Here is a 10,020-nt window from a genome sequence, read left to right as displayed (position 1 = left end):
TAGGCTAGGCTGCAATTCCAAATGTGGGTGCTCAGGTGCACCTGGGAATGGGAGATGAAGGGAAGAGAAAGGGTTGTCCCAGGGAAGTTGGAGAGGGCTCTCTTTGGGAATAAGAGAGATAAAAAGAATCTATTTTCCTTAGGTACAATGAAGAGGGCAAAAAAATTCCTCAGGGGGCTGTCCCCCTGTGAGCACAATGATCTCCAAACATACCATGTAAGAGCTCAGAGAAAAGGACAAATAAGGGCTCATAAATCTTGGAGGTCCTTCTATGGAGCTCTGCATTTCTGCTCCTTGGATCAAAGGGGCAGCAGATACTAGAAAACAGGTTCATGGGATCGTGGGGTCATCTTTTCGGGGGAAAGGGGAGAGCCCCGGGGAAGTGAGAGGAGGTGAACAGCCTGGGACCAACGAAAGAGCAGCAATACTTTGAGGGCAATGCGGGGCAAAGGGCTGTACCTGGTGGTGAGCCAGCAGCATATGCTTCTTAAGGGTGGCTCGCTCGAGAAAGCCCTGCTTGCAGAAAATACAGGTGAAAAGAGGCCCCTCCTTGGGGTGGGTCTTCTGATGCTCTTCCAGAGCTGCTTGAGTGGGAAAGGTCTGACCACACACCTCACAGGCCTTTCTGCTGCTGCTCTCCCCTGGCTCCTTTCTCATCACCTCCTGCATGCCTAGCCCCTCCACCAAGGTGGTACTGGTGCCTTCCCCTTCTGGGGTGAGCACTGGCATTGGGCTTGAGCTCCTCTCTGGTTTGCTTCCCTCTTCCATGCCTCCTGCAACATCACTGTTTCCCTGCTCCATTGGCTGTGGTTGATCGAGGCTCTCAGGTGGTGGGGGTGGGGGTGGGGGTAGCAGAGAAGACTGTTGAGTGGCTTTCTCACTACTATCCATCTCCTTCCCAGCTGTGGCCACTGTCCCTACGTCTTCCTCTGCCCCAGATGCTTCTTCTGAATCACCTCGTACTGATATTGCCTTCTCACCTCCACTCTCGGAGCCTCTTCCTGCTAGGGAATCTTCATCAGTCACATCCTCCTCTTCCTCCTCCTCCTCTTCCTCATCATCAGACAACTCCTCTTCTGGGGATGGCTGCTGGGATTGTTGCTGGGGGAAGCTCCCTACCCCAGAGCCTGTAGATGGCTCTGAACCATTCTCCTGGGCAGCTCCTCCACCTTCAGAGAGTGTGGTACCACCATTGGGGATTTGGCCCCCCAGGTGCATGCGCACATGCTGTTGCAGAGTAACAGCGTTGGTGAATTTCTTCTGGCAGATGGGGCAGGAGTTCTGGGCTCGGGCAGCTGGACTGGCCTTGTGCCCCACAAAATGTGCACGCAGGTTGCCCCTGGTGGAGAAGGCTCTGCCACACACTTTGCATTTGAAAGGCCGCTCACCTCCATGTTGGCCATAATGCAAGCGGAGCGCCCGAGGACAGCTCAGCACTCGGAGGCAGATGACACACTGGTTAGATCCAGATGAAGCTGAGGATGAAACTGCAGGGGCAGAGGTGGTAGGGGCTCCTGAAGCAGTAGAGGTCACCGCCACAGCTCCTTGACGGTCAATCTTTTCTACCAGCTGCTGCAGTTTTGATGTCTCAGAAGGCAAAGCCCCCAAGGGCTCTAGCACATAAGGAAAGGGGAAGCTGCCAGTGGACTTGAAATGGTTGGTAAGCAGTGCCCAGCTGGGTAGCGAAGTCACCAGCTTACTTAGCTGCATGCGGGTTGCTGTACCACTTTCTGTCACACTGGTGATGGCTGAGCCCTCGCTCCCTGGAGGAGTGTTTTCATCAGCTTTACTCTTGGGCTCTACAGCTTTCATGAGCACAAATTTATTGAAAGCAGGGAGCCCAGGAGCCGTGGCTGTGCCTGCACTGGTGGAGAGCAGCGTCAGGCTCTCTGTAGCACTAAGTGCTGTGGTAGATGCCACCAGAGGCTTGCGTTCAACTGCTCCACCAGGTGTGGCCTCCTCCTCAGCCTTCTCTGGAGGCACGGACATACCGTAGGGCAGTCCACTGCTGGTGATGACGTAGTCTAGGTGCTCTGGCACCGGGTGTGGGTTCATCTGCACGTGTGGATATTTCTCACGGTGCCGGTGGAAGTGCACTTTGAGGTTACCGCGGGTGGTAAAGCGGTTGCCACAAACATTGCACTTGTAGGGCCTCTCACCTGTGTGAGAGCGCAGGTGGATCTGCAGGGCACTGTCACTGCCAAACACTTTGGCGCAGAAGCGGCATTTGTGCCTTCCACCAGGCTTTTCCAAGGGACCCATCACCTCCCCATAGCCCAGCTCACCACTTCCGTTCTTTGGCTTCAGGAGTCCAGGGGAGGCAGTGGCTTCAAGGCCACGGGCTGCCCCAAGACACTGTGCTGCCAATAGTCCAGTGGTTCCTGGAAATGCCAAGTGAGGCGAGGCAATCAGCTGATCTGTGCTGCCTGGCAGGGCCGGAGAGGGGGCAGGGGTGGGCTTGTGGCTTCGCCCAACGCCTCCAGCAGAGAAGGGGTGCTGTGTCCCCAGTGGGTGGTAGAGGTGGAAGAAAGCCTGCTTGGGCGTTTCTGCCCCTGAAGAGGAAGAGGAGGAGGAAGGTGCCAGTGTCTTGCCAGTTTGGACTGGCTTGATGGGGCTGAAGAGTGGTAGCAGGGGTTTGGTGGAGGGTGGGGTCCCAGTCCCTGGTAGCTCTGAAGGACTGGCAGGGGCACCGACCGTCTGGCCTAAGGAGCCGAGCAGCAGCACCTGCCGACAGATTTGCTCAGTCATCTGCATCTGATGAATCTGCCGCTGCTGCAGCACCCTTAGCTCTTCCAGGATCAGAGGGATGTTCAAGTGGCCGCTGCCTACGCCTGGGGGTGGAGGAGGCGGTGGGGGAGGAGGGGGTGCAGAGGTCGACTCTGGAGGTAATGGGGTTGCACCCAGTTTGGGACTGGCCAAGATGAGGCCCCCACCTCCCCCGGCTGCTGTACCTGTGGCAGCGACCAAGAAGTGCCCCGCAGACTCCTCTCCTCTTCGCTCAGGGCCCCAGGTGGGATCCGTGGGCACGGAGGAGCCAGAATCCGGAGGATTGCTATGTTCTGCGTCCATGACCTGGGGACTATTGTGGCCTTCCGGCCGGGGCTCAGAAGAGGAAGACGACGAGTTGTTGGGGTTTTCCTGGCCCCCAATTATCACCATTACAGGGGGATCAGTAGAGCATGCGTTCTGGTGGGCGAGGAATTCAGCTGGATCAGTAAATTGTGCACAGCACTTGGCACAGACTTGGGGGTGGTCCTCCTCGCTAGCATCACCTGGGGAGAAGACAAGGAGAGAGCGCGTGGGTGGTGCAGTTGGGATGGTTTACAGAGAGGCTCTCATTAACAACGAGCCCAGTAGCGGCCATTTGAGGGTGGGGAGATGAGCTCATCAGGCCATGCAGAAGGCTAGACCTCAGTCCAGACCCGCTCCGACACGAGACACCCCCCGCAAGGGGGGGCGGGGCACGAGCACGCTGTGGTCCTCCCCCTCCGTCCCCCACCCCCCTCCATCCTAGGCTCCCGGGGAGTGCAAAGGATGGGTGTGTGGATGGGGGCCTATGCAGAGAATCATGCATTTTATCCCTTCCATCGAAAGTCCTTACCCCGCGCGTCCCCTCCCCCACCACCTCTGCCCCAGCCCGGCCCTACCGCACCTCCGAGCTCCGCAGGCTCCCCGCAAGGCCCCCCCAAACGAGAGTTCCTCCCGGCTTCGTGCGCCATAGCTGTGTAGGAGGTGGAGGCCCGGGTGGGGTAGGAAACAATGGGGAACCGGATTAGGAGAGGCGGTGGTGGCCGCCGGGGCTGCAGCAGTCTCTGCACCCAGCGGCCCAGACTGCGGAGATGGAGATCGGCGGCGGCGGCGGGGGCAGGGAGCAGCGGAGGAGGGGGAGGGGAGCGAGGAACGCGGAGGAGGGGAGGAGCTGGAACTAGAAAGCCGGGAGAGGGGACATGGGGGGAGGAGCTGCCAAGGAGAGGAGCGTGCAGGGAGGTGCAGCAGGAAGAGAGGGGAGCTGGAGGGGGGGTGTGGGTGCGGGAGTCCAGAGCCTAGGAGGGTTTCCGGAGGTTCAATGACAGGTGCTGTAGAGCACTGTAGGTCCCACTTTTCCTTGCCCTCTGCAAACTTCCCCCCTTCCCGGATGTTATTGCCCACGCCTACTCCCCCCTCCCGCACCCCCCCCCCATATTCATCAGCAAGCTCAAGGGGGCATGGTAGGAAACAACAACCCTGCACAATGGAGCAAGGCGATACGCTTCTGTTATTTTCCTTTGGATAAAGGTTCGCTTGAGCTTGGAAAATATGTACTCCAAAAAAGGTGGTCTGATTTCAGAGGTCTGAAGGAAAGAGAGCGCCGCGCCCTTCACTAACACACGCACAGGACCAACCAACCTCCCAAATCCTCCAATTTTCAGTCTTCCACACTTCTAAGCCAAACCTTCATCAAACTACCCTCATCCCCTCCACCAAAAAAAAAGTTTCTCAAGGTGGTGGGTTGCAAGATAGAATTACTGAGGATGTCATTTTAGGACTTCTTTCTGCAGACGACTAAACACCTTCACTCCCCATCCTCCTATCCCAGAATCTGCTCAAGAGACCCTGCAGAGGGTTTCTGAGGAACCCCTGGTGGCTTTGAACGGACTCTCATCACGGGCTAGCAGTCTAGTGCTTATCTGCAGTGCCACACCAGGACTCCCCCCATAATAATAGTAGAATGCAAATTAACTCCACAAATCATTTGACCAACACCTAGTTTATAGAGTTCAAGCTTACTTAAGAAACCATCTCTTACTCAATATCCTCTTCTTTAACTCCCTCCCCACCCCCACACTCCTTCTTTTGCATACTGTCATTACTAAAGACAGTTGGATTTGGGAAGATGCTAGCCTGACAAGGCCTACAGAGTCCTAGCTCTAACCTGGAGGAAGAGGGACTCCTGAAACAATTGGAAACATGCAGTAGGAGCTATTAGGAAGTGTCTGCACTCTAGATTTCCATTATTCCAACAGAGCTTTAATGTCTAGAAATGACCAACACTGTTTCACCACCTAGTCACAGAGGATAAGGTACGCCTGAGCTGGGTGCTCTGCATTTCCTTCATACCTTCATTTCCCACTTCCTAAAACAGTGTATCTTACTTGCAGAAGTAAGTGACCACAAAATCCTTGGTTTTGTGATTTGTTTGGTCATCAGCAAATCCATGTTGTTCTAATCTCAATTCAGTTCTCTGGCTGGTAAATTGAGACAGGGGGGTCAATCACACCAACAATTTGCCACCATTTCCCTTTTTTGTAAAGTGGTAATGTTGTAGTAACTCTATTTTCCTCAGTGAGATATTGTGGGGACAAAATATTACAAAGCTTTTGACAAAATTAGTATGCACATATGGACTTTAGACTGTGTTCCATAGGGTTTTCAGATGCTGATTTTTCAGAAGTAGGTCACCAGGCCATTCTTCTGATGCACACAAACTTCCAACATTTCAGTAAACAGTCAAGCATGTTAACCATTTGCATTTTCACACCACGCAGGAACACCATATCAAGAGACCACCATGAATTGAGTCCATTACTACTTATACAACCCTCTAGGACAGATAGAGTAGACCTGCTCTTTTGCGTTTCTGAGACTGTAAATCTTTATGGGAGCCTTATCTTGCTCCTGCAGAACAACTGGTGTATTTGAACTGCGGATCTTTCAGTTAGCAGTCCAGTGCTTAGCTCACGGTGATACTGGGCTCCTCATACCAAGGATGAGGAGTCTTTTTTTTTTGAGGGAGCATGGGCTAGTGGGAAATATTTGAAACAACAAAATTAAAATATTAGAATAGCTACTGTACTTTTCATTATCAATTTGCCAGTCTTTTACATTTGAAAAGATTTTACTGAACTCTCAGATAATCATAAGAACCTTGAGATTATGGTTCTAAAACAGATGGCTCTGGGCCTGACCCTTCCAATGAAGGAGAGGAGGGTCTATTTCAACTATGGCAAGTCATAGGTTAGTGCAGTATGGTTTATTTTTACAAATAAGGACATTGAAGTGTGGCGAGGTTAAGTAATTCAGTGAAGCAAGCATTCAGGTTTTGGACTCCTCTCCAGTGTTTTCTCAAGCACATCAACACTGTATGGCTTCCCTGATACTGGAGAAAGGGCCCTGTGTGGCTCCTACCTGCCATTTGCTCTCTGGTCTCAGTAAGGGAGAGGGAATCAGATGGAGGCTTTCTACTGAGCATTTGTTAATTAGCATTGAACATTTGATATCAAGTTGCTGTTTTGTCAAGTCTTCCGACAAGAAAAGAAATCCTTTTCTTTTCATCTTCTCCTGGGAAACACTGTCCCCTTTCTTGCTCTTTAATGAAACTTGCTTTCTGATGTGTAATTTGATCTGTACTCTTCTTTAAGGTAAATTTAGTCCCTGGTGAAAGGTGAGGGATCAACAGCCACCTGTAAGAGGAACCCTCTATTTCTCAGCACTTTGCACTCATTGCCTCTTCTGAAAAGGGGGTGGGGGAAGGATTCTTAGGCAGCCATGAATGAAGTCACAAACAGAGGAATAAACTAAGCTGGTAATGGTGTCCCTAGATAGCAGATAAGGTGAGGTAAGCTATCCTAGGTCACATGCAAAGTCTGGGATGGATATAGGACTAAGACCTATATTTACAAAGACCTGAAAATGATCAGGACAAAGAAAACCAGGTGGCTTCCCTTCCAATACTGGTGCCTATCACACTTTAGACTTGGAAGAGAATGGTTGGGGAGAACAAAGAGAAAAATAGGTGGATTGGAGTGCAGTGGTAGGTTTGAACAGTAGTTCTCAAACTTCGTTGCAAATCGGAATTGCTGGGAGAGCTTTTAAAACAGGTGATGTCCAGGACACACCCCTGACCATTAATTCAGAATCCCTGAGGGTGAGATCAGGATCAGTATGTTTTTGAAGGTCCCCAGGTTATTACAATATACAGATAAGATGGAGAATCACTGTATCAAAGGGCACCCCTTCCCATCAATTCTTCCAGTCTACTCCTGTCAAATCTTTCCTGGGCTAAACCCACACAAAACTGAGACAAAGGCAAAATTAGCTATGCATTGTTAAATTTTCCCATCAAGATCACTCTCTGCTTTGCCCCAAACCACACTTTAGTTCTGTGAAAAACCTGCTTCCAAGTAGAACTGTGCTCCACAGAATTTGATAGAACTTTTACCTGACAGTGAATGTAAGTGACTATATTGCCCTTCCTAGGGCACGTGGACAGACATATCTATGGAAAATAGCACCTATGGCAATTAGTTTGGAATTGCTGAATAATCTCTCACAGCTTATGATGGACACTGCATTGGTGAATACAAAGTAAAATTGCTCTTCCCCTAGCTCCTACTTCAAGTGGTGCCCCAGACATACCTGCTATCCAACCAGGTAAATCTCTGCAGTGCATCTTAAGCCATATTTCTAATTGTGGCATGAAAGGCTTTGTTCTACATAGACAAGTAGCATTGTCTAGCTATGTCCAAATTTACCCTACGAATAACATTGGTTGTGTAGTAATTGGTGGTTGTTTTTGTTAAGTGCCATCGAGTTGGCTCTGACTCATCGCATCGTAACCCTGTATAGAGTTTCCAGGGAATATAGTAAAAGTGATTGGTGTTGTTGTTGTTAAGTGCCATCAAGTCGGTTCCGACCCACAGCAACCTGAACTGATTCTGTTACTTCTGTCATAGATTGCTTCTAAGGGACCTTGTCCCATCTTTTCATCCTCACTTCTTTCTCCTAAATGCACACACGTTACTCCTTTGCCACTCAGATCTACCATGCATATAGCCTGGACTACACAATAGATATAGAGGTACAATGAGTTTGTGACCTGGTGATAAGAAAATATCCAGAATAGGAATATTTTAGATCACACAGAAATAGATCTCCTTTTAGACATTTTCTGCTATCAATGGATACAGCATTTTACATGGAATTCTTAATATTTTGAAGCTAGAAGGGATTGTAGAGTTCGGACTCCCTTAATGAGCACAGTGTGTAAGAGCTTTGAATGAAACAGACCTGAGTTAAGGTCAAGCACTTACTAACCTGTGTAGTCTTGGAATAGTGTCTCTTTTTTTTTAAAAAAAACAACTTTTTATTGTGAATGGAGTGAAGGTTTATAGAACAGATACCAGTTTCACATTCAACAAATTATATACTTCATGTCATTACAAACGACTGCAATCCACTCTATGTACTATCAGTTAACAGTATTTACCTCTGTTCATTGTGTTTTTCCCTCTCCCCAACTCCCCATTCACCCTGTAACCATCATTTGTTGTTTTTAAGTGCTGGTGTGGCCCTGTTGGATAAGCACTGGACCACAAGGTTGGTTTGAACCACAAGGTTGGCAGTTCAACCTTACCAGTCATTCCTTGGAACCGATTCGATGGCACTTAACAACAATTCCACTCAGCTTAGAAAAGTTTCTTGATCTCTTTAAGACTTAGATTTCTCTTCTTTAAGATGGGGGAGATGGCAAGGATAAATGAGAGGAAGTGCATAAAAGGCCTACTATAGGGGCCCTAGTAGCACAGTGGTTAAAGCACACAGTTACTAACCAATAGGTTGGCAGTTCGAACCCGCCAACTGCCCTTGCTCTGAGGAGAAAGATGGAGTCCATGGCAGTAGGTTCAGTGTTTTTTCCGTTTTTGTTTTTGTTTTTAAGTAATATCTGGCACACAGTAAATGTGCCATAAGAATTAGCTTCACCCCCCTCCAAAACTGAAATGCAAAGGGAACACATGAGCAGGCATGTGAGTTTGCTGGTGACCAAGCTGATCTACTGGTGAGTGAGTGGAAGAGAGGGAAAGGCAGCAAGGAAGAAATGGGCTGAGTTCAACCACGTTCCATAGACTCCTGTTGACCTGGAGATGAGAGAGAAAAGAGGAAGGGCTGGTTGGTCTGAAGTGTGGTGAGACCTGGGACCCCTGAGCCCATGGACAAGGATATAGCCACAGAAGGTTGGAGCTGAGAGGGAAGCATCCAGCTGATATGAAGTGAGAGGAGATGTACAAGAACACCCAAACTTGCAGACAGTACCCATTTGACCTAGCCTCGATGGCTTGATAATCAGAACTTGACTAGAGGAAGATTAAAAAAAGCAAACAATTTTTCATAAAGGAAATGAGTATAAATTGCTACAACTTGATGAACTTGACCTATACTTAGTAGCTCAAGGTACTAACTGAGAGGGAAGTATGCAGCGTAGATAGGGACAGGCAACTTAAGACATTGGCTACCTAAAATGAGGGGGCAATGGAGGCACTAAGTGACTGGCTTATAAGTTTCCAAGAGGGAGTTTAGTTTAAGAGTGTGCGGGTGTTATAGCGAGGATCATTCCCAACCCCTCAGTACACAGAGTTGACAGTGATGGGCAACTTAGACACTAGCTACCCAAGATGGGGGAGGGGGGGCACAAAGGCAAGAAGTGACTGGCTTACAAGCTTTCAAGAGGGAGCCTAGTTCCAGAGGGTGTGGAGGAAGGTAGAATCTCTGCTGAATAGTATCCAATCTGTCTGGGCATGGCTGATGAAAGGAGATGGGGATAGGTCTCTTGTGGTACAATAGTGAATAATTGTTATCAGGGCTGATTATGAGGGTTGGAATTGTAAAGGTAGTTGTTTTGTAACAAAAGGAGGGGAGTGGTTGATTTTGCAGTCCAGGAGCAGAGGTCCCTGGGACCATCAAGCAAGAAGAGTAGAGTGCAGGATCCTACCCAGAGAAGTGGAGTGCCAGAAATGGAGGCAGAGAGGATGATGGGGAGAGATGGAGCAGCTGGGGACTGGACTCAGGGAGGGAGAGGGGCTGTATGCTGATGGCCAGGGGTCAGGCTTGTGGGGTGTACCCTTTGATTGTTTGATGATGCATGGAGGAAATTGTAATCATTGCAATGAAACTAAATATGATAGGATGAATGTAAAACTGGTGTTCTCCTGTGTAAATGATCGTAATTCACAATAAAAACTTAAAACAAACAAACAAAAAAGTGTG

The 10,020-nt window shown here is 49.3% G+C and overlaps 1 protein-coding gene across 1 annotated transcript in view; it reads right to left on the bottom strand.

Moving 5' to 3' along the window:
* Positions 1-207: 207 nt before the first annotated feature.
* The window catches only part of SALL2 (spalt-like transcription factor 2), a 14,944-nt gene continuing 5,131 nt past the window's right edge, over positions 208-10,020 (bottom strand). The window contains exon 2 of the mRNA XM_006835464.1: positions 208-3,272. Within this exon, the coding sequence (XP_006835527.1) occupies positions 331-3,272 (2,942 nt within the window). The 3' untranslated portion in view covers positions 208-330. The remainder of the gene's footprint in view (positions 3,273-10,020) is intronic.

This window comes from Chrysochloris asiatica, unplaced genomic scaffold (assembly GCF_000296735.1).
Source record: "Chrysochloris asiatica unplaced genomic scaffold, ChrAsi1.0 scaffold00017, whole genome shotgun sequence".
NCBI lineage: Eukaryota > Metazoa > Chordata > Mammalia > Afrosoricida > Chrysochloridae > Chrysochloris > Chrysochloris asiatica.
The sequence above is the reverse complement of the archived record's forward strand: the minus strand, read 5'-3'. Positions and strand labels throughout refer to the sequence as shown.